Genomic DNA, 25,235 nt, shown 5'->3' on the forward strand with positions numbered 1-25,235 from the left:
TAAAAGAAATCACTGACACCCAGACCCCAGAACCCTCCTGTGTGGATGGGAACAAATTCAATGTCCTCCAGGGATCAGAGGAGTCCGCCCAGGACATCTCCACACAGTGGTTTCCTTTCTGTGCTGCCACTGAAGAATACACGGCCCCCAACTGCACTAACAGGAAGAGAACAGAGCCACAAATCAACTGAAAGGAAGAGGGGAAAGAAGGCATTTCCCCCTACCTCTGGCAAAGGGAATGAAGGTGGCCAGAAGAAGGAAGATGCCTTTCTAAGTTAGTTCTTCTAATTTTCATCCTGACATTATTCAAGTGCACATGGAAGGACAGATCTTTGTTTTGAAGTCCTTTCTTCCTCATCACTCACAGAAAGTAGTAACAAGCCGCTAACAAGCAGAATGTCTCATCTGAAATGCAGGAGGAAGGAAGTCCGTCCCCAGGAAACACCTCTCCCCACGAGTGAAGGACTCGGCCAATGGCGAGCATGAGGAAAGTAGATGGCTCCTCAGTGCTGTCTCTTGGTGATGGGGTGGGGGTAGAGGGGTTCGGGAACATAAAGGACTTCTACACGTGGACTTCATAAAAACTTTGATGTGTTATAAAAATGTCTAAAGCAGTCACGGGAATTGTTTCGTTTGATCTCTGCACCAAGGATTTAGGGCCTGCAAAGTGCAGGAGGCATGTTTTTTCCACTGGCCATTTTAGTATTCATGTCTCCTGTACTGCTTTCTAATAAGTTAAGAATGAAACGGGAGACTGCGTGCAGGAGTGAGAAATGCAGGGGAAGCAGTACTGTAAAATAAAAATGAACGAAAGTGCATTTCCCAACTTCCCTTCTATTATTAACAGTCGAGAGAAAAACAATGCCAATTTTACTGTTACTACTTAACATTTTACACTGACAGAAGGACTTTACAGTCATTTTTACGTGTTATTTCCCAATACTTTTTCTGCAAGGGACCACGGAGCTCCGTCACTATTCTCAACATTTATTATATAATGTTATATTAAATGATTTTTCCAAAGAGGCAGATAAAAATGCAATCTGTGTCAGCATGTTACCAATACAGTCTTTTCAGTGAGAGTAATTGTTCCCTTTTCTCTTTGGGTAGACCAGATCGCTGACTGGCTGGCGGTTGGATTTTGTTTTCTTTTATGTCCTGTCGATCCACTTTCTCCCTTCTACTCACCCTTCTCTATTCAATTTATTATTATTTGTGTACCCCTTAAACTGTGATTCTAAAGTATCACATAACAGGGTAAGATCCAAAGAGAGTAACGACCGCCTTTCCTTTGCATTCTTATTTGTTATCCGATTCGTGTAAGCCATGTGGTTCCCATAACTGGGTTACTGTGCTCCTGCCTGTGGAATGCCATCTTTCTCAAAGGAGCATGTTTATGAGACCAGCTGAGACATGTGTGTTCAAGCCACATGGGCAAAGGATTCTAAGAGTCAGAGGCTCTAGCTGACCTCGGGTTTTAGATTTTTGCTAGTTAGTTTATTTGTCAGTTTGTGTGGGGATGGCCATTTAATCAATAAGCAGACCCCAAGCCTGGCCCTGTCTGCTAGCATTAACTGTCATCCACATCTCCCTGCCGGTAAGTTTAGCGGTCCTTCAGGGGCAAAAGAATGACAGTGGGAAGCTCTGCAATCCCTAATGCTTCGCTGGATTTAGGGAGAATTTGGATTTTTTTTTTTCTAATCCAGTGAGAAACATTTCTTCCCTTATTGTTAGATGGCCCGAATAGTGTGGAAATCTGTCTGTGACCAGTCCTATTTATTAGCCAAATAAGATGCCTTAATTAAAAAATACACACCACAGCAGAAATCATCCAGATAAACTGTCTGTCTCTCTCCAACAAACCTGGAAAACATGCCTTCACTTGGGGCCATGTAGTCGCAGCCCAGCAGGTAATAAACTCTGTTTTTTAAAGTACAAGTCCCAGGGAAATCAAGAGTGTAAGTGGAGTAGACATTTATTTCAAAGCTGTAAGCATGCCTGACTATAGAAGAGAGGTTCGAGATCTTAGAGTATGCTCCCATTATAAGAACTTTTCTATACATTCATGTCTTTATTTTCTTCCATTTCAGACCTATGAATGGAGTCGACTGACCGTCATTTATCTCTCCTTCTGAGTCTGTAGATTACCACATGCAACATAGGAAAACTATGGAAACTAGGTTTCTGGCTCCGGGACCGTGGGTCAGAGTGCTGTATCTGTTGCCCTGTAATTGGTCTCCCCTCTGCACGGAGAGCTTGAGTTGACTGACACCTCTAGGGTATAAAGGTCCACACGGTTCTTGACCTCAGAATGGTGGTACTGTGATAATAATGGCCACGACACCTGCAGTTGGTTGAGCTCACGCTATGTGCTAGATGACTTATAAACACAATTTTATTTAGAAAAATACTTCAATGGTGCTGACAAAATGAAGAAGCCATGACTTGGGAAACTGACATGTCTGGATCAAGGTCAAAGACATGGGTTTGAACTCAGGTCTGACTGTTTCAAGTTGATGCTTTCTTACCACATCCTTCTAAGTTAAGGTGAAAAATTTGAGCAGGGTGACCCTACATTCCCATCTATCCCTATTGTCCCAGCATAATCAATAGGTCCCCATGTCATGCTCTGAAGTGTCCCCGTTTGGAGGCTAAATGATCACTCTGTCCCCGAACAAGCTTTCAAATGAACCTAAGACTTTTCTTAGGGTATTATTCATGATGTTTTAATTAATCCTTTTGCCTTTAATGAAGGGCTTCAAACCAGTAGCAAACTGGGCCTCGCCTGGTGTATGTAGGAAAGCAGATGCGTTTGTGAATGCCTATCACTTCCTTTGCTTCTATGTCTCTGTCCTCTCTCTTCAGCAATCTTTGTCTTTCCTTTTTCTTCTCTCCTGCTCCTAGCATCCATGTCTTATTCTATGTAGGCTTTCTCTAGTGATCAGTGTCAGATAGTCGATTCTTTGGTTTTACTTTAAAAATACAGCTTGGTCACTCATTCAGATGTTCAAATCTCTATGTATGGTCCTTTTGTCAAAAAAGAGACCACCTGACACCAGTTAGAATGGCCAAAATTAGCAAGACAGGAAACAACGTGTGTTGGAGAGGATGTGGAGAAAGGGGAACCCTCTTACACTGTTGGTGGGAATGCAAGTTGGTGCAGCCACTTTGGAGAACAGTGTGGAGATTCCTCAAGAAATTAAGAATAGAGCTTCCCTATGACCCTGCAATTGCACTGCTGGGTATTTACCCCAAAGATATAGATGTAGTGAAAAGAAGAGCCATCTGTACCCCAATGTTGATTGCAGCAATGGCTACGGTCGCCAAACTGTGGAAAGAACCAAGATGCCCTTCAATGGATGAATGGATAAGGAAGATGTGGTCTATATACATTATGGAGTATTATGCCTCCATCAGAAAGGATGAATACCCAACTTTTGTAGCAACATGGACGGGACTGGAAGAAATTATGCTGAGCGAAATAAGTCAAGCAGAGAGAGTCAATTATCATATGGTCTCACTTATTTGTGGAGCATAACAAAGCACACGGTGGACATGGGGAGATGGAGAGGAGAAGGGAGTTGAGGGAAACTGGAAGGGGAGGTGAACCATGAGAGACTATGGACTCTGAAAAACAACCAGAGGGTTTTGAAGGGGTGGGGCGGGGGGGGCGGTGGGAGGTTGAGAAACCAGGTGGTGGGTAATAGGGAGGGCACGTACTGCATGGAGCACTGGGTGTGGTGCAAAAACAATGAACACTGTTACGCTGAAAATAAACAAAAAAAAAAAGAGAGAGTGAAAACCATTTTAAGGATCTGTAACTTATTTTTCTTCCCTCCTTCTCCTTAAGCTTCCTGCTACTATCCCCCACTTCTTCCGTAGTGTATGGGTGTCTGGGGAGCTTCCTCGTCGCAGATCCTGGACAAGGTTACTGGCAGTCTCACCGGGGTAAGCCAGCTCCGAAATGCATTATTTCAAGCACCACCTCACATGTCTTTGCGCCTCTTCTGCTCTTATGGGCAAACTGTTGTCCTATTCCGACTATTTTAAAGGGCTTTTAGTACGAGGAAAGGAAATGATTTTTTAAAAATCTGATAAAACATATAACCGCTTAAAAGACACATGCCATAAGAAAATCTAACTTTTTCTTTTGTCCGTTTTAAATGTATGGCTTTGATTTATGGATCAAAATTACTCATTTATTATTTTATCTATACAGCTCTGGGCAATTTTGACAGTTAAAATTTAGTTTTATTGACCAGTGCAGCCACTGTGCCCACGAGGGGACCGGAGCACACAGCCTGCTGCACTCAAGAAATGATGATTTTTGATTCCATGACTGAGTCAGATTGGGAATCATAACCGATGTAACAATAAGTTCCAAATCTCAGCGCCCAAGGCAAGAGGTTTGCTGTAAAACACAATCACCCTTTCGGGGGAGGAGGGGGTGGAAGAGACCATTGGGTGGAAGTTCGCAAGCACAGTGGAATGCAGCTGGGACAGGCCTGGATGTCTGTCCATCCACACTGTGTGGCTGTTGCTACCGCTCTATCGAGGGCCGGGTTTCTCTAAGACCCAGTCTCACAGACTACAGGCAAATGAGCAGAAAATGTCTAAAAGGCAACATGAATGTTAGTTACAAAGACAATGAATGAAATACCCCTTACGATGTGAGAAAATTTACTGGGGCTATTAACCCACCTTTCACTTTTCGATAAGAAAAAAAAAAAAAAAAGAACGGAGGCATTTCTTTCGGAACATCTCTGTGACCACCCCCTCTGTGTCACAGAGACACAAACTCTCACAGGGCTTTGAGGCCAGTTTCATTTAGGCCCATTCGTCTACCAAATGGGCCACCTCTGCAATGTTAATTTAGTCTTTTACTCCAAATCCCCTGTGATCCATCAGCAGACCTCCAAAGGGTAACAAATCAATAAAATGTCTAATTTGATTAGCCGTATTTTCAAATTCATTGAGACAGCTCTAAGCGGAAATAAATAGGTAAATAAAGAGAGAAGGCCACTCACTTGTGAGTATTTTCCATGTCTTCTTTTCATCATCGTAGTACTGAACCAAGTTGCTGGGGAGCCGGTCCGGCCCGGGAGGCAGGCCTCCGACCAGTAACAGCATTTTCTTGTTAGAGCGAATTCTTCACCCAAAACAAAAGAGGAGATGAATAACCACATTATTGTAGAGCCTTTTTAGTGGCGACGAAATCATAACCATCAAAAGAATGTTCCTTGCTTGCAGATTTCTATTTCATTTTTTCCTGTTTCTTCTCCCATTCATGTCTCAACAATTTTTTTGAACCAAGCAGAAAAATGATCAGAAGAGCAGCATATCCCCATACTCATGGAATAATAAGCTCCCTTTATGCAATTTGTTAGAGGTTCATTCTAGAACGACCTTTTTCTTATATTATCCCTTTAAATCATCACTCTTTACAGCTGAGTACACATGAAATGCTCTGGAGTTGTACTAAGGTTAAGCATTAAAGTTGCATGTCAAAAATCGTATTAGTCAAAATCATTATTATAAGCCATTCTCCACTCAAAGAACCTTGAAAAAATTAAGGTTATGCAGAGAGTTTGTGAGCCAACTCTTTAATCACCCAGGGAACTTCGAATACCAGTTTGGTACAATTAGTTAGCACAGGGCTAACTGGGGTAGGTTAACCAGTATCAGGGAGACTTTTTGTTTGTTTAATTTAGCTGAGACTTCTGCCTTCATCTCCTTCCCAGCGCCCCCTCCCTTTCCTGCCCCAGCGCCACCCCCACCCCCACCCCCGCCACCCCATCCCTGGGCACCACTGGCGACACAGCAGCACCAATTGGTAAAAATGAGACTGTGAGGTTGTTTTGAGCCTCCCCAGCGTGGAGCCCTGCCAATGCTTGCCACTGATCCAGCGGCATGAACCTGCTCAACTGTGCAAAGTCACTCTAATTCCCTCCCTCTGTTTTTCTACCTTCTCCCCCAGGGGGCAACCACTGAAAGGAGTGACTACCCACCCATCAAGAGCTGGCAATTCGCTGCTATTAACCGTGACTGTGATTCCCAGTCTGCCTGGCAGCTCCTGAGAACAGGCCTGCAATGTCTCATATGCAGTAAAAGCTGTAAGATGCACCCTGGCCGGCACACTCGACCTGATGGATGTGCGATCCTCGGGAAGGCTAATGGATTGAACACACTCGCGATTGGAGCGGGGAAGGGAGGCCCAGACCCCCACGAGGGGCCTGCTGATTTAACGGTCGCTTTACATATAATTGAACTTTTCATTTACCTGAAAGGCTGAAGGTGGTGGTGGAAGAAAGGGAACGACCATGACGGAAGGAAAAAAGTCAATAAATACAAAAAGGTCCCTCTTAAATATGATCGCGACCCACCGTGGGGGGCTCTGAATCTGTTAGGACATACTCAGCCCGTCGTTCGGATTCCAGGACGCTTGGCAAAGTATGCCCTTGTGGAGAAGCACTGTTTGTTGGTTAAGAACCTAACATTCGGAGAGTTAACTTAATACAGTTAATGACATTTCCATGTGAAGGAAGGGAACAGAATTCCTTTAATGAAACTCTGGTGCCAGTGAATGCATTGTCTATGCCTCAGTAGAAAAAATGCCTTCTGGAGAAACTCCTATCAGGGAATCATGGATAGGGGGAGATGGACTTCCAGAAGGATGCCTAATGTAATATCAGTTTGCAATATTAATTTTGTCATGCACAAAAAGCCTCCTTGCTTCTTTGAATTTAAGGTACAACTGTACCCATATGCCTTACAGATCAGTGGTTGTGAAACAAAACTGGAATCCTATGGCAGAGAGCTCCATACTTTCAGGATTCTGGTGATTGGGGTGGTTTGCTAAGAGGGATGATGGAAACTCGGTGTCGTAAGTAGCTTTCCATTAATTTGAAATGAGAACATACGTCGTTGATGTTCTTTGTAATTTCCTAAATGCACGGTTACAGGACTAATAGAGGACTATTTTATTGTTGTCGTTTTAGTCCAAATAATCAACCACTCGGTGAGTCTAAAACAAGTCAAGATGAGAGCAAGTACTCTTTTTCAGGCCGCTGCTACTGGGTACCCTGTGGAGACTTCTCCTCTTCTAATAGAAGGTGCCACTGTGTGGCTGTCTTGCCATGACACCTCTACTGCTGCCAGACTGTGGTGGCGGCAGACGGGCCAGGCCAATACCTATGGTTAGACAGGAGAGGAAAGGACTCAGGGCAGTGACAGTGGGACCAAAGCAATCTAATTCAATCTCTGTTTTGACATTTAAATAAAGGTACTGCTTTTAAGATGTGTTTCATGAATGACAGATAGAGAGGAATGAATGACTTAATGATGCTGGTAGGGTTGTTTCATTAATTGATAAGGCAGCTTCCTGGGACAAATCCACATGGGTGATTTTCAAAAGCAAATGAGATGGACCATCTCTGGAGATGAGGACAGGATCTAGAGTCTTTGTTCTCTCTGCCCAAATAGCCACTCTCTGCCATCTGTCCTCTAAGAACTGGCCGGAGACTACCGATACTTAAGCCACTAAACAGTTGGCAAACAGAAACAACCTTCACCCCTGCCAACAGTGAGAGGATTCAGGGGCCTAGCTAGCATAGCAGCCACGAAAGCCTCCACATAAACTAAGATAAATCTCTAAACCATCCAGCCTCCTCAGGGAATGTGATGAAGAATTACATGGAAGGAAAGGAAACTCTACCTCCCTTCCTCATTGGTTGTGTGTTTTCTGTGAAGGAGCCGTGTTTTAAGGTCATCATGTATGGCCTTGTAGTGAGCGAAAACACATTTTAAATCTTGCATTCCTATATTCGTATTATCATTCATTCAACTTAGTACGGCATTTCCCTTAGATTATTTTGTTTCTAAAGCTTGTGTCACTCAATTTTCTAACTCAGTATCGACATTATTTAAGTCTAAATAAAGTTTAAAACTTCTTTGTGAAGGTGAATCACACAGAAACCAAAAATAGGATAAAGCATGTGAGAAGTAGTAGAGGACAGAAGAAAGAAAGAATGCATAGATTCACAGAACACATGTGTCTTTCTCCCCACATCCTCCATTGACTGTCAAAACAGCCTTAAAGCTACAGAAATAACTCCATTTTAAAGGGACATTAGAAGGCTCCCATAGTGAAATAAAATGGCATAAAGAGTGTTCAGACTCTGGCCTCTTAATGCTACCAGGCCTATGATCTTTCTAAAATTCACGTTTATTTTTTTTAATTTTTATTTTACCATAACTTCTAATTAAGATCTAGATTGGGGCGGGGGGGGGGGGGAGATCCAGATGACCAGGATTCCAGGGTTAATTTTCTTTTCCTTTTTTTTTTTAATTAAGATTTTGTTTATTTGAGAGAGAGAGAGAGAACCAGCAGGAGGAGGGGCAGAGAGAGGAAGAAGCTGACTCCTCGCTGAATGGAGACCACCATGGGGCTTGATCCCCTACAAGCCCCCACACACCTCCTTTACACCATTGCCCCACCCCCACCCCCTGCCCACAATCATGACCTGAGCTGAAGTCAGATGTTCAGCTGACTGAGTCACCCAGGAGAGCCCCCTCTAGGACTAGCTTTCTATTCAGCAGAGTAATTTTGTATAAATTACTTGGCTTTTTGGAGCCTCTGTTTTCTCATCTTTAAATAGATTGATAGTATCTGACTTGCCTCTTCAAGGGATTGTCATGAGGATTACATAAAATGATAAAGTGAAAATTCTATGTAAACTCTAAGGGAAATTATTATTAATCTGTAGATACTGGCAATACAATGTGGGCTTCATTTCAACATACCAAACCTGATTAAATAGTTAAAAAAGAAAAGTAATCTTTTCTACTGAGATTCTTGTTGCGTTCATGTATATAAATACAAGCTAATTAAGAGGACCTCGCTACCCAGTTGTTATCTTATATGTTCTTAGAAAACTATCACTTTAATCATATTGGATATCTTTGGAGCCTTATTATAAGAAAATGCACATTTGGACGTTATATAAAACTGAACCTTTCTGGATCCAAATAAAGGGGACTAATAGAGATTACTCTACATTTCTTATTTCTTAAGAATAAAACAAATGAGAAAACCATCACATATTTTACTTTGATATAAATGCAATGTCAACTATTCAATTACTCCTAGAAAGTAATACACGTGAATAATTCCTGTGGAAAAGCTTCCATTCTTTTTACCATGTGCAATTATAATAGCGACACTGACAATTATGACAGGTAATAATGAATGTGTATTGGATATTGGAACCTCTGATTATCATGCTATTTATTTGATGTGTGTGAGCTTCAATTTGAAAACACCATGATAAAAAAGATACCCTGTGAACCAGAAAAGTAAAATTAGGAGATTCTGAATTAACTTGCTGAAGGGGGTTTCAATTATTCTTTCCTAAATGATTCCAGCAGAGCCTTACAGGTTTAATTTTAGATTAGAAAAAATCTACAGGTGTAGTCCTTTTTCAATAATTAGAGTTCCTTCAAATGGCTACCCGGTATACGTTTTAGAAGCTCTTTACATAGGGAACTGATTTAGCCAAGGTGAATATGATCTCTTCAAATTTGTTAATACTTTAAAATACTCCTTTTTACTCTCCAACTTAGCACCACCTAGACCAAAGTCATTTTTTTTTCAAAGTAATGTGTTTAAAAGACAAGGAATTAGAGACAAAGCCCTTAGTATGTCATGATTAATAACGTTATTTAGATGCCTTTGATTTGGCTTCCCAGATTCTTGCCTAGAAAAATATAAGGTTAAAAAGGCAATGGAATTTGAAGGTCTCCTTTGTTCCATCTCAGTAATTGCCCAACATTTACCATGTGTCACATTTGTGCGTGTGTGTGTGTGTGTGTGCGTGAGCTCACATGCACGTGTGCGTGCGTACGTGCGTGTATGCATGTGTGCTCGCGCGTGTATAGGTACTTTGGTTCCGGGGATGAATGATTGAAGGATGACCTAAAACCTCCTGGTGTAAACAAATTTTTCATCATACTGGTGTTCTAAGTACGGTAAAGTCTCATTTATTTATATTTCAGTGGTTTGGAACTTTAATAATTGGGAAACAGGCCAGATAAAATTTACCTTTCTATGATACATGGAAAAAGTTTTCACTAACTAGATTGCAAGGAGAGTTTTAACCTGTTGAAGGAATCAGGTGGTCTGCTGGCACTTTAGAGCGACCTATGTACATTTTACAGATTACAAATCTTTTTCATTTATTTATTAAGGAAATCATTCTGCGATCTTATAAGAATCATTAAATCAGTTAGTTAGAAGAGAACTTTGAAGTAATCTAGTTCAGTGACCCCCAAGCCTGGCGAGTGACCAAGATCATCTGAGGAGATTACACAATTCAGATTTTTGATACAGATTCTCGGGTCCCCGCTCCCAGAGATTATGATTCAGATGGTATGATGCCTTAAAAATTAACAATGTTTCACAGTTTTCCAGTTGATTCTAATTAGCATATAGCCAGGCTTGTGTTAACCGACTTGGTCCCTCTCCGTAATGTAGAGATCTTTTTAGTAGTTTTTTCCACAGGTAATTATTCTTATTATTTTGGCAATTTATAACAAAATGGACCTTGGTTTTTCAAATCCATTTGAAATATGGTTGAAAGATGTTGGACAGTCATGTTAAATGTATTTTTTCTCTTTACTCCGAGCTGAAAAATCTACCTAAGTTTTCTAGAAAAAAAAAAGAGCAAGTGCGTATCTCTGAGTCACGGCAGCACTTTAAATATCACAAGATAGTCGCCCTATGTCTTCTTTGTCGAAAATCCTTATTTCTTTCTGAGAAAGTTTCCATTTTCCCTACCATCATACTCACCTCCTTCGAGAATCTCTAGACTTTCACCGTCCCCTTTTTAAGACGTGATCAGAATTGTGCACAGAATAACAAATATGATATGTGATACAATGTATATGTGTATATATGTAAGTATATATATCTATAAAATCTATATTTTAAGGCTTTCTAAAATTACAGTAGTCTTTTAGCTGTTACAGGTCGGGTTCCTCTTCAGCTTCCAGAGGACTATGAATACAGATTTAAAAAAAAAAATAGAAACAAATGTTTTCAAGCCAGGTTTTTCCTATCCTACATTTCTTCTGGTTAAATATTTTAAACATCAACATGTGACCATTTTAAAATGTTTTTCTATCCTCTACTGATTTAGATATTTTGTTTCATTCACTTATAATTTAGCAGTTATTAACTGAGTTCCTACAACGTTCCAGGTACTGTTCTAAACACTAGAGTCAACGGTGGGAACAAGAGGTATAAATTCCTTGTTCCTGGGGCGCCTGAGTGGCTCAGTGGGTTAAGCCTCTGCCTTCAGTTCAGGTCATGATCTCAGGGTCCTGGGATTGAGCCCCACATCGGGCTCTCTGCTCAGCAGGGAGCCTGCTTCCTCCTCTCTCTCTCTCTGCCTGCCTCTCTGCCTACTTGTGATCTCTATCTGTCAAATAAATAAAATCTTTAAAAAAAAATTCCTTGTTCCTCATGGAACTTACTTCCATTCTAAAGGGGACATCTATTGGAAACATCATGATTCTTGAAGCAATTAAGTTGTTAAGGGTGTTAAGTCATTAAGGGTTAAGTTGTTAAGGGTGTAATTCCAACAACTTGGGGAAGACTCCTGGCTTCAGCTTTTTTTTTTTTTTTTTTAAGAGACTGAGCAAGCAAGCAGGGAGAGGGCCCGAGGGAGAGGGAGAGGGAATTCCAAGCAGGCTCTCTGTTCAGCACAGAGCCCAACGTGAGACTCAACCCCACAACCCTGAGGTTACAACCTGAGCCCAAACTCAGTCAGATACTCAAAGGACTGAGACACCAGATGCCCCTGGCTTTAGCTCTTTTGAGATGAATGACCTTGGGCTAGGCTCTTTTCCCTCTTAAACCTTATTTATAAAGTAGGGATAACGACGGAGTCAAGGCATAGGTTTTTTGTTTTTTTTTTCATTAAATTAAATAATATCTGCAAAGCATTCATAGATAGTATCGCTAGGTAAGTGCTATCATTACCATCCTCCTCCTCCTTGCCATTACCAGTATCAGCTATTTCTTTGTGTAATTTGCAGGTTTGACCAGCTAGAGGCCTATGTCCCTACCTCAGTTTTATTACTTAGAAATAATAGTGCTGCATTTCGATTGTTTACATATTTTAATTATCCTAACTTGTTCTCTCTGAAACAATACTGACTCCTTGGGGGTCTTACTCTAGAGCTTCTCATAGACGGTCTTTAAGAATATATTGTCTTTTTTTTTTTTTAATATAGAGATTTGATGGAAAAACTGAACAATTTTGAAGTGGCAAAGTAAACTGGAGTAGATAATCATTTTCCCTTCCTCTAAACACCACGTTAATTTTAACATAAGAGTCAGCCAGGCCTGGGTTTAAATTTTTTTTCTGCCACTTCATAGGTTTATATCCTTGGGCTGATATTCCATCTCTTTAAGTCTTAGTTGCTTCATCTGTAAAGTGGGGATGTTGTGAGGGTTAAGTGCAATGGAAAAATGAATGGTTGCTACTTGTGAATAAAACCACCTTCCAGAGCCAGTCGCTTTAACAAATGGAAAGTACTTCGTGCTGCTGCTGCCTCCTTGGAGATGAGTGCCTCTGCTCAGTGAAAGGAGAGAACAACGGGTACCTCCGACATAATCCAGTGCAGAGATGGGGAAGATCGGAAGACGTTATGACTCACTCCCATCATTTTCCGATTTCAATGGACTTCACAAAGCCTATGATGGTTTGGCATTTTACACAAGCAGTGAGTGAGTGGGCAATTTCACATCCGGTCTGGGAGGCAGGAAAAACCAGGGAGACACAAACTCCTAGGGATTCGCAGATGTGATGATGGGTTTTGGATTTCCATAAGCCATGAGATTGGTAGGGTTTGGAACAGTTTTACCAGATCTGGGAAGACCACCAGCAGACACTTGAGTTGCATATGAAAAAGATTTATGTAGTTCCCACGGTAATCAATCAATAAATGGTAACTATTATTATTATTATTATTATTATGCATAATTATTAACCTTACCAATCATTCATGTGAAAATCATTCATTGGAATTTGGCTTTTTCTGATATTGCTTAGAAGGCTTTCAGAAACTATAGGTTATATTTATAAATAGTCAGAATTTTTACTGCATGAGTAAGTTCCACAAAAATATAAAACCATGGGGTTTCTTATGATGGTATGGACTCAGATCTCATTAGTAATTTCAACCTGCTCATTCTCTGGGCTGCAATCTCTCTCTGCTAAGGATGTCATCAAACCTTATCAAAGTCACCAAGTTTTACGATAATCTTGATTCTTCTTCCATTTTCTTGCTATCTTCGATGTTTTGCTAAGTCCTATAGGATTCTAGAGCCGTATGTTTCTTTAGCTTATCTCTATATTCCAGTCAAACTGTTAATATCCTGAATCAGCCGGGTTGGCTCTCTCCTGAGCTGATGGAGTGGTGTCCCTGTTTTTTGTGCTCCTGCTTTCACTGACACTACCCTCCATAAATTTGTCAAATGAGTTTCAGCAAAGTCTGACATTACTGATCAACTACTTCAGTCCTCTTTTTAAAAACTATCAAAGAGTTCCCTCTGTTACCTATCATTTATGAGGTGCACATTCTCCCCACATTGTAACTCCCATTTTCTCGCTCTTTCTCTCTCACAGGTAAATGCCTTGCTTGTGTTTCTTTTCAGGGATAAAAGAGTTTCAGAGTTAAGGTCTGAAAAAACTTGAAAGAGGAATTTCAGATGGAAGCTGTTTAGACCATGGGGAAAAGTAAGCGGAGATAAGATCCTGAATGGTTGACCAGGAGGAGACTTTGAAAATCAGCTAGCCTTCCCTAAACTTCCACCTAGAATGGTACCCAAAAGTCCCCAGAGGAGAGCTGCTACCCTTTTCTCAAATTTTTCCAGAGAAGTAAACTCCCTCGAGAATTTGTTCCAGTTGATATGCTGTTGTATTTAGGTTTCTTTATCATAGCTGTTCTTGGTAATTACACAGCAGCCTTCATCGGAAGAGCCTTTAAATAGACCTGATAATGCCTCTCTGAGGTAGGTAAACACAAAGTATCATTATCCCCATTTAACAGATGAAAGAATAGAGGAAAAAGGGCTCGGGCGTCTTTTCCAGTGCCTCAGGATGGGTTTTATTTCCTCTATCTCATGAAGGAAATGTCTCTAGGGTTTTCTCACACTCCCTTTCTGTGATTCTGAGTCAGGAATAATTGGAAATGCCTTAGCTTCCAATTTGCTGACACTAGAGCTTCCCACTTCCTACCACCACAAGCCTGGGTATGTGGTGACCGGAGAATGGTCAGTCATACACCATATTCAATTTTTGTAAGATGGAAGTAACTTGATGATTTGTCTTGATCATATCGTAAAGACAATTCATGATCAATGAGAAAAATTCTGACTAGACTGAAGAGCAGAAGGGACTTCGTATACAGTAGGTGGTCAATAAATGCTTCTTGTATGAATGAGGAAGTGATAAAAAAATGAATGGATGAAAAGAATCACTGGTAATCCCGCCTTCAAAAGATCATTACTGACTCTTTGTCATCCTTTTTGTTTGTTTTCGCTCATTTGTTTTAAGGTTCAGTCAGTGAGTGTGGTGGTGAGGACATCAGAAGGCAAACTGGGAAGAGGAAAAGCCATAGTTTCTGAACCGTAAGGCAGCAGAGTCAGAGAGTAATACTTTGGGCAACAGTTTTATTGACAAACACCAGATCTAACCTGCCACCTTTATTCTGCCCCGCCCCAATGCTTTTGTCTTTTATGCCCCCTTGAGCAGGTGCAAATAACCAGGCTAGCTATCATCATACCACCACATTCATGATTTTTATTGGATATCCCTGTTTTTCTCTTTGCTCTTCGAGATTATTATTGTCTCACAGAATGGGAGCTACCCAAGATAGAAAGTTTACCACACACTATGATATTATTTAATATTTTGTTTAAAACTGCTCACTTAGAAAAAAATGAATCCCATTCTTAGTGGTTCCCAGTGCTGTGAGGCTCTTTGGGATCCCTTGGGAAAGATTTTACAAAGTATCTAGGATGGGACAAGCTCTCAGAGACTCTGGTTTAATGACTGAGGGTGGGGCCCAGCACTGCTTTTTGCTCTTTTTTGTTTGTTTCCTTGTGAGCTTTCCGCGTGATTCCACTGTGCAGGCAATATTGAGAATTACTGCTCTAAGCAATCATATTTATGACTTATGGACTTCACAGGTTAATTGTTTATTTCTAATACATGCTCAAATTGAATCTAATACCTAACCTAATTATTACAATACATTTAAAAATGTTTTTTTGTGTGCTATCTGAAATTGTCTCCCATCCTAACCGAGGAAGGCAAACATAGTTGAGGACAGACTATGAACAAGAGGAAGAAGCCCAACTTGAAGATCTGAAGCTCTGAAAACCATCTTGCGTTCCACCTCTGTCATTGCTTACGTCCAGCCGTGAGGACGTCCACTCATTCTAGACCACAGCTTTGCACATCACAATTCTAAGTATATTCCCGTCCCCTCATCCTTGCCTGAGCCCCTGTAGCATGCCGGGGTCTTCCGCAATTTCTCCCTGGCATGTATTCCTGTATACCTGCATGTATACCTGTATTCCAGGTGCTTAGGAAATGTGACCGTGTCTTCCTGTATGTGGATGGGGCAGTCTGCTGCTGCTTTTGCCACTCTCCCCTGGGACCAAAGTGGTAGACTGGCTCATGATGGGAGAGGTAGATGTGACAAGAAAGCTTTCATCTGAATCCAAGAAACATAGACCTCTCCCTTGGATCAAAAGCCTTCCGGGCCACAAAAGGGCCATGTTTATACTGTACAGAGCACTTCACACTCCATCCGTGGTCCTCTGTTTCCTGAGGGACCATGGCTCCCTGCCAAGTTTATCCTCACTGCCTTCCCCCCCTCCTTCCACACCGCCCAGATTAAAGCTTCCTTTAGTAACTAGAAGCAGTTGAATATCTTCTTTGCTTGATTACCTATATAATCCTTAATTCTAATACCTAGTACTTAGTGCCTTTCTTCTGAAGAGCATAAATTGCAACGGAAATAGCATCTCATTAATCCTCCCCGCATCCCTGTGAGGAAGTTGAGTGGCAAGTATTACCTCCTGGACTAATCCTCACGCCTGCAAGTGGGACACGAGATCTCACCGCTCACTAGCACAGATCCTTGCTACTGAATGGGTTGGCAGGGACAACCAACGTTTGTGCGATAGGAGAAAGCTCTTCTCCTCGTTCAAGACAGAAGTGGTTCTACGCAGCTTGTCACAAAGGAGCCACTGAAGCTCTGTGCAGCTTGGTGACAAAAGGAGATAAAGCAGCTCGTGTTAGTGACGGACTCATAAGTAATGCCTGCCTTTGAACTCCTAATAATGCTCAATTATTAGACTGTGCTGCCCCCTGAGAACTAATCTCATTATGGAGACTTCTCTCTCTCCCTTTCTCTCTGCCGGTGCCCATCTGGCCGGCTTTTCGAAAAGATAGAGTGACTTCCTGACCTGAGGAGACTGATACCTGCTGCACAAGAAAAAGTGCAGAAAGACACGAGGTCACAGAATAACACTGAAAATTCAAGTTCAGGATATCACATACCCCGCTACCATGACTTGTCGCTGAGGGTCTAGGACATAACAGTCAAAATCAATCTATTAACAGAATCAGCATCCCAAAGAAAGTCCAGCCATTCTGGATGATGCTGAGGAGGACCATGGCCAGATCCTACCTCCTGATCTAGAGCCTGGTTTTATCCATTACTCTGAACTCCAGGGAGAGATTTCTCGTGGGGAAACTGGAAGGCTCGTTCCGAGGAACTGGAGCCAGCCTCCTGCCAAGCAGGCTGTTTCCAGTTGGAGAGTCACTGCAGGAGTGGCCATGCAGGAAGACAGTGAGAAAAGTTAGTTAGTAACCAAATATATATCACTCCAGGCTGCTCTTGGAATATTCATGGCAATAAATTGGTGTCCATCTTCAATTCAAGCAAAGGGTGATTCAGCTGATACCTTCTGAAAGGGCCCAGAATTGGATTTGAGGGGAAGAACAAGCCCATGAAATCATCCTGGGGTTGAGATAAATGAAAAAGGTTACACTTACTTTTGGAAGGATAAGCAGCAAGGGACTGAGGCAGACTGGGGGTGTGTGTGTGTGCTGTGGAGACAATGAGGTGTGGCTTGTGGGATCCAGCTTAGGGACACCCTGCTGCTCTGGGTGCAACAGGAATCTCTGATTCTCCTCCTCTTTTCCTCTCTCTCCCTGCAGGGAGCCCTTTCTTTCTGTTCTTTGCTGCTTCACCAACCCTGGAGGGGCTAATACTTAAGTAAACCCTAACTCCAGGGCTTTGTGAGGCTGAGAGGCTCCCTGGGAAGGGCGTCTGTCTGTGTGGAAGCCTCCCAGACCCTCCCAATCAGCCAATCCATGACAATATCGGTTTCAATCATCAGATCTTTGTCAGGCAAGATCAAATTATTCAGGGGAAATTGACCACATTCTCCGAGGCTGAACTGGGGACACTCTACTGCGTGGCTTGCATTATTCTGAAAATTCTCTAGTGCAGTAGGTACCCCAATTCCATAATCAGGAAATAAATCCCTTAGAGTTTTGTAATTCCAATAACTTTCCCTGTGACTCATCCCCCCCCAACCCTGTGTCAGTTTATCAGATTTCTTTTAATTTTGCAACATGTTTCCCTCAAACTTACCTTTCTGTAAATTACTGTTAGCATGTTCTCCCATCTTCTACCAATATGCAGCAAATTGGAAAGCAGAAGCAATTTTTTGTTTTAGTCTCGTGATTTTCAAAGTGTGGACCAAAACCACCAGTAGTAGCAAGACTACCTGGGATGTGGCTACATATGCGGGTTCTTGGGTCCACATTCCAGATCAATTTATCTAGAATCTCTGAGGTAGGGCTAGGGAAGATACATTTTATTAAAAATCTCTATTGTTGATTCTTAAGAGAACTACTGATTTAGGCAACTTTCTGAGGCCGAGGAAAGAGGACATTTTTCTCTTCGAGCTTTGTATGACCGGAATAGCTATTAATATATTGCCGACTTGGATCATTGCTCAGCTGCCTATATAACTTTGCCCTATAGAGCTAGTCAAAAAGTAACAATTCAGTTAGCTTCCCTAACCTGTTTTCTATTTCCTGGATCCTATTATTAGCTCTTGTTATAAACTGAATCATGGTTCCCCCAAATTCATATGTTGAAGCCTTAAACCCACCCCCCCCACCCGATGCTGTGACTATACTTGAAGATTGGATCTTTAGGAGGTAATTAAGGTTAAATGAGGTCATCAGGATGGGGCACTAATCGATAGGACTGGGGTCCTTATCAGAAGAGGATGAGGGGCGCCTGGGTGGCTCAGTGGGTTAAGCCGCTGCCTTCGGCTCAGGTCATGATCTCAGGGTCCTGGGATCGAGTCCCGCATCAGGCTCTCTGCTCGGCGGCGAGCCTGCTTCCCTCTCTCTCTCTGCCTGCCTCTCTGTCTACTTGCGATCTCTCTCTGTCAAATTAAAAAAAAAAAAAAAAAAAAAAAGAAGAGGATGAGACACCAGAAATCTCTGTCTCTGCATACAGAGGAGGGGCCATGCGAGGACACAGAAGGCTGTTGCCTGTAAGCCAGGAAGAGAGGCATCACCAGAAACCAACCCTGCTGGCGACTTGACCTTGGACTTCCAGCTTCACAGAACTGTGAGGAAACGAATTCCTGTCACTTAAGCCATCCGGTCTGTGTTATTTTACTAAGGCAGCTCAAGCTGATGAATACAGCTTTCCTTACAACTGTCCAGCCAACAGGAACGCAGGGCAGAAAGAGACCGATGAATACCTCACTCACCTTCCAGAACTGACACTTGAGAAGGAGCCCTCTATGGTGAAACATGCGTAACTCCCTTGAGAAAGGGTTTTCCTAGTTTTACCAAAGAATAACTCTTCTTTATAGTAGCCTGCCATCGACACTCTATACAGAGAATTTGGAATGTGGGGAGGGAGGCTCCTTATTTCCTCCTCTGTTTGGTGTTCGAATCCTGTACGAATGTAGTAAGTGTAATGGGTAACGATGTTCCAGTGGAGGAAGGGCTACCAGGAGGGATAATAGACACAGCTAATTGAGAGAAGTGATTCACATCCGCTTTTGTGGCAGACTCTAATTAGTGTCTATAAAAGCCGTAGACATGAATTTCTTTGTGCTTTCACAAATTTTCAATGTTTCTTCTGCTCTGAGACTTTACAGTCTCCTTCCATTAAAAAAATGTGAAGCATTTTCCAGACACATCTTTCTGAGTTGAGAATTATTCTTTTTTTTTTTAAAAGATTTTATTTATTTATTTGACAGAGAGAGATCACAAGTAGACAGAGAGGCAGGCAGAGAGAAAGAGAGGGAAGCAGACTCTCCGCCGAGCAGAGAGCCCGATGCGGGACTCGATCCCAGGACCCCGAGATCATGCCCCGAGCCGAAGGCAGCGGCTTAACCCACTGAGCCACCCAGGCGCCCGAGAATTATTCTTTCTAGGTCAAAAAGACTATCGTTTTCTGGAACTTGGGCTCTCAGTTTGACTAGCTGATGGAAGGCTTGAGGGGTTCCTCTCTGGACAGGGGGTGCCCCTTCCAAGGAATAGAGTTTTACTTAGACTACTTTGTGCCGGTTTAGTTTGCTGATTTCTACATCTGGAGAAATCACAAACCTTGAATTTTTTGAGTGCATTAGAGTGATGTTTACGTATTTCAGTTGTGCTTTGTCTGCTTTCTCTCTTTCCAAGTTTTGAATATAAGAATGTCTGAGGGACAGTGGAAATTTGTTAGCTTCCAGAAATACTGAAGTGACTGTCTAGAATTAGTACCTTCTCTATGTGAGTACGACTTCCACAGAGGGAAGAAGATGCCTGCCTTTTAAACATTACACCAATGACTAATTTAGAGAGGTTACCTGCTGTGTTGGAATCTGTTGGCAGTGCATACTAGAAACTATAAAATTATCATATACCTTTGATAACTCTTTGTATCTAGATAAAGAAATCCACATTAAAATTCTTAACACTTTGCCCCCAGATCTATGATGGAGTCATAGATCTGGAGTTGCCTTTGTTATGTAAGGGGGATAAACCTTAACAGAAAGCAAACATTTGATTGTTCAAACAGATTCATAATCAGATTAGAAATTGTCCATCCAAAAGCATAAACATCAAGTTTAGGAAGTGATTTGCTGGATGTTCGTCCATATCCATACACTCAAAAGAGCAGTTAGTGAAATAATATTATGTATCCTACTATGAGTCATAAGGGTAATTTCTTGTCAAGAGTAGCAGGTATTTTTTTATCCCTGAGGAAAAATGCCAGGAGACTGTAGCAAAGGAGGATGAAAGTGGGCAAGTTATTCTCATGCCAAATTTAGCTTTACCGTGGCAGAAACTGCCTTGGTGATATGTGTCGTGAAGCCTTTAGCTGAAACCCAGCCATGACCAAAAATCCTGGGCTGTACTGTTCCCTGCTGATCCCCATAAGAAACACTTTTGCAGCCTCTTCCAATTGAGAGCAACTGTTTTGCTGTCTTGTTTTCTTTTTACATATTTCTTCTGCTGCAGTGGCTATAATGAGTTATCATTGTCTTGACAACCAAAAAATTTCACCTCATTCCATACTCTTGGCAACCAAAGAATATTATATCCTTTCCCTAAAATAAATATTGCATAAACACAATTTGAATAGAAATGTCTTATGTACCTCTAAGAAAATTTAGATACATTATTTAAGTCATTGATTTTTTAAAGTTTTTTTTTTGTTTTTGTTTTTTTAGATTTTATTTGACAGACAGAGATCATAAGTAGGCAGAGAGGCAGGCAGAGAGAGAGGAGGAAGCAGCTCCCTACTAAGCAGAGAGCCTGATGGGGGCTTGATCCCAGGACCCTGGAATCATGACCTGAGCTGAAGGCAGAGGCTTTAACCCACTGAGCCACCCAGGCGCCCCAAGTCATTGATTTTTTTTAATAAAAGTTTTGCTAAACTGAGTCTCAACTATCAGTTGAGAAATATAATGCCTAAGTCAACATAGAGCCAGAATAATCACATGGAGAAGAAAACAACAACAACATTGACCACAGATATTGGCTCTGTCACACCCAACACTGAAGAGTTCTAGTAATAGACATAGATGTCATTCAAAAGTATCTTGAGAGTTTTCCCCTGTACAATCGGCATGCATTTTCTTTTCATTTTTATCAGCTACAACAGCCAATTTCTGCAGAAGATGGACCTTGGCTGTGATCTAGGAGCCATAGGAAACACTACTAAAAATCCTTCAAAGACTCATAATTCAATAAGAAAAAGACAAATAACCCACCTCAGAGATGGCCAAAGGATTTGACTAGGTATTTTTCAAAACAAAACCAACAAAGGAAACAAGTAGCCAATAAGCACATGAAAAGACCTCCTTAGCCATTAGGGAAATGCAAACCACAGTGAGCTAGCACATCATGGCCCTGATGTGGTCAAAAAACAGACCACAGGCGTTGGCGGGGAAGTGGAGAAAGTGGAACCTTTATACACTGCTGGTGAGAATGCAAAGCGGTGCAGCTGCTTTGGAAAACAATCTGACAGTTCCTCAAAAGGTGAAACATTTGTTCATTGTCCACTGGTTACCCTATGACCCGGCACTTCCACTCGCAGGTGTATCCCCGGAAAGAAACAGAAGCGTAAGTCCATACCCAAACTTGAGGAGAAATTGCTTATAACAGCATTATTCATAATAGCAAAAAGTGGAAACAACCTAAATGTCCATCAATTCATGCATAAATAAAATGTGGCCTATCCATACAATGGAAAACTATTTAGCCATAGAAGGAATGAAGTACTATTACTTCATTCCTTCAACATGGATGAACTTTGAAAGCCTGGTGCTATATGAAAGAAGTCAGAAAAAAGACCACATATTGCAGGACTCGATTCATCTGAAATGCCCAGAACAAACAATACTATAGGTCTCTGCAGACAGGAAGTGGATGAGGGGTTGCCTAGGGCTGGGGGGATGGACTAAGGCAGGAGGGAGATGGGGTCTAATTGCTAACAGATACGGTGTGTTTTGGGAAGGGAGTGATAAAAATGTTTTAAATTTAGTTGTGCTGATGGCTGTACAGCTCTGAATATACTAAAATGACTGGATTTTACACAGTAAAAGGAATTGTATATTACATAAATTACATCTCAATAAAGCCATTCAACGTGAATCCACCATGATTTTTCTCACTTTTCCAACTGCTGACATGGCTAGACCAAGAGGATGGAAGGGACATTGCCTAAGCAATGTCGTCCACTCAAAAGTGTAGAAAATGGAAACTTTCAGCAGAGATGTTACCACTATCGGAGCAGCACTAGGGATTCATGCTATGATAATCCAGCTCTAGAAAGGACGTATTGTATGGAATTAGGAGTCCTAATAAGGGAACAGAAAAGCCAATTAGATATAAATACAACTATTCCTGTAAAAATAAATGCTACCGACTATATAGTATTCACAGCCAGGAACTATGTGAAGTGTTGTACAAACATCCTTCCAACATTCACAACGGCCCAAAAGAAGTGGATATTATTAGGTACAGTTTGTAGATAAGCAATCTGAAAATGAAGTTAAGTAAATCACCCAAAGAAAGCCAGCTTGTAAATGGTCAGGGTGGGATCTGACCCAAATCTGGGTGACTTTTAAGTCTTAATTACTCTGCTATAGAACTGTTTAAGACATTTGCAGTATAACATAACTGCTTTGATGGTACCTCCCCTTATGCCATTTCCTCTCTCTTATTCATTTGTGTATATTTCCTAGCTTTACTCTGTAGTCCCTACCTACAATTGTCATCTTGGAGGGAACGCTTGTGAAAACCTTGAAACAGGGAGATTACAGGGATTGCCACTGACCATAGTGGTACAGTTGTCATAGTAACCAATCCACCCAATTGGTCTCTGCTACAAGGCACACATTTCTGCCTTCATGTAATACACCAATATTGTTTGGGATCCTTCACAGTATCTATGAACCCCTGTTGACACATATGAGAAAGTCCTCATGTGCGTATTAAAGCGTTAAAGTTTTTCCTTCAAAGCTTCTGTCTCAGACGCACAGATTTTACATTCTCGCTTCTCATCCTTCCCATTTGCCCGGGATGTTCTGGTATGGTTGGTTTCGAGGGGGGCTAAAAATCCGGGCCAGACAGTGGTCTGCTGCTTTGTTCTAAGCGGGATTTCCAAATGCGATTATTTTCTTCCTGGCGGAAAAACTGACCCTCCCATTGCGGTATTCCTTACTCAGTGTCAGACTGGGAACTGTTGACTGTCCTGCCCCCATTCCCACATACAAAACAGAGCTTTGGCTGCTAAAAACACATCTCAGAAATCACCATACAGAAAACTTAAAGTGGGCACCGAGCACCACGCACCGTGTCTGTGGATATACACATGCAGACATGTACACACATCCACCCAGCCACGTGTCTCTACGGTGCCCCTACCTATATTTGCAAGGACTCTTTCTTCTCTAATATTGGTGCTGTCTCTCTTCCTCCTCCTCTCCATTTCACGGGCCTCGCCTGTCTTCAGAGGCACCTGAAGGCACATAAGGCAGGGAAGTGAAACCGACTGTAATTCTTCAGTTCACTTCTCTGCAGCCTCCGGTGAGCCAGTCTCCATACGGTAGCCCAGCTGAGCTGTGGGGAAGCTCAGAGAGTCCCCGCGCAGGTGTCGTTTACCACCCCGCTCACAGGAGCACTGGGAGCCCCAGGACCTGACGTATGTATGCGAGGGGCTTGGGGGCACAGCAGAAAAAGGAAGCCTCAAAGCCAGAGTTCGTGAGATTAAAAAGAAGAGGGGGTCGGGGCGCCTGAGTGGCTCAGTGGATTAAAGCCTCTGCCTTCAGCTCAGGTCATGATACCAGGGTCCTGGGATGGAGCCCTGCATCGGGCTCTCTGCTCTGCGGGGAACCTGCTTCCTCCTCTCTCTCTGCCTGCTTGTGATCTCTGTTTGTCAGATAAATAAATAAAATCTTAAAAAAAAAAAAAAAGAAGAAGAAGAGGGGGTCTCCTCTATGAATGGAAGAAACAGAAGGCTTTTACATCTAAAAAGGCCATCATCTTCCCTTTGAAGAATTATATATAAATTACTGAGAGCAGTCAGAAAGTCTTATTATCCCACTTTCTTCTAATGCCCTTGTGTTCACCTTCGGGTTCCTTCAACTTGGTTCATCTGGTCTGAAAACTCTCTAATTCTGTGCTCCAGTGAAATCGCATACGTACTCGAGTTTTCTTGATAGACAAAAATGTATTCAGGTAAACTTGACTTAATGTATCCTTGAAAATTAATAAGTCAGTTCTAAATAGCCTTTTTCTGTGTATATGGTTTTTTCACTATCTCAGCCTGTCCTCACCAAAATCCCTGCAAGTAGAACTCTAATTATTAACCCATTTTACTGATGTGGGGCTCAGCTAAAGTGAATTTGGGACACCTAGTTAGGTTTATGATTTCAAAGGCAGCGTTTCTACTATACTATTGCTTATTTTCTCAGTTTAAATTAAAAAAAAAAAAAAGGTAATTTTTCCCACTGTGGAATTCAGCCATGTAGTGGATAATCCTTAGCAGGGCCTACAACTTCCTGATTTCACCAACCCTTCCCACCCAACCCCTGGCCACACACACTTTCTTTCAGTTTCCGGAAGGTACCAAACTCTTCTCCGCCTGGTGCTCATGGGCACGCTCTACCGCAGCTCGTGCTTTCCCTGGGCGTCCGCCTGGCCTTCCTGCAGACCCATCACGCTGGATAGCTCATCTTTCAAGGCTGCTTTGTAGAGAAACTCTTCTTTGGTCTCCCCAGGGAGGTTGCAGGACTCTGGGACACGTTATCCCGCAGAAGTTTGCTAATCCGCAGCATGTATTACCAGTCTGATTGATTTGTGCAATTCTTTATTCCTTTTCCTCACACTGTAAACTGCACAAAGTCAGCAATGCGTTCTGTCCTGTTTAATTCTGTGTCTCAGAACCTAGCTCAGGGCTTGGTGGATGATAGGTTTATGTTCAGTACAAACGTTGGGGGATAGCTCACAGCAGGACTTCTTGTGGCTGTATACTGCAATGCATTGTCCAGAGTGCCCACTGCAGGGGGGGAGGGTGTGGTCTTAGGCATGGATTCAGAAGAGCCCGCCTTGCTTCTCAGGTTC

The 25,235-nt window shown here is 42.1% G+C and overlaps 1 protein-coding gene across 1 annotated transcript in view; it reads right to left on the reverse strand.

The window, feature by feature from the left end:
- Positions 1-25,235, reverse strand: part of KLHL14 (kelch like family member 14) — a 100,115-nt gene that overhangs the window by 66,095 nt on the left and 8,785 nt on the right. Inside the window, exon 2 of the mRNA XM_046024022.1 lies at positions 5,028-5,149. Coding sequence (XP_045879978.1) covers positions 5,028-5,149 — 122 coding nt within the window. The remainder of the gene's footprint in view (positions 1-5,027; positions 5,150-25,235) is intronic.

Source organism: Meles meles, chromosome 12 (assembly GCF_922984935.1).
Source record: "Meles meles chromosome 12, mMelMel3.1 paternal haplotype, whole genome shotgun sequence".
Taxonomy (NCBI): domain Eukaryota; kingdom Metazoa; phylum Chordata; class Mammalia; order Carnivora; family Mustelidae; genus Meles; species Meles meles.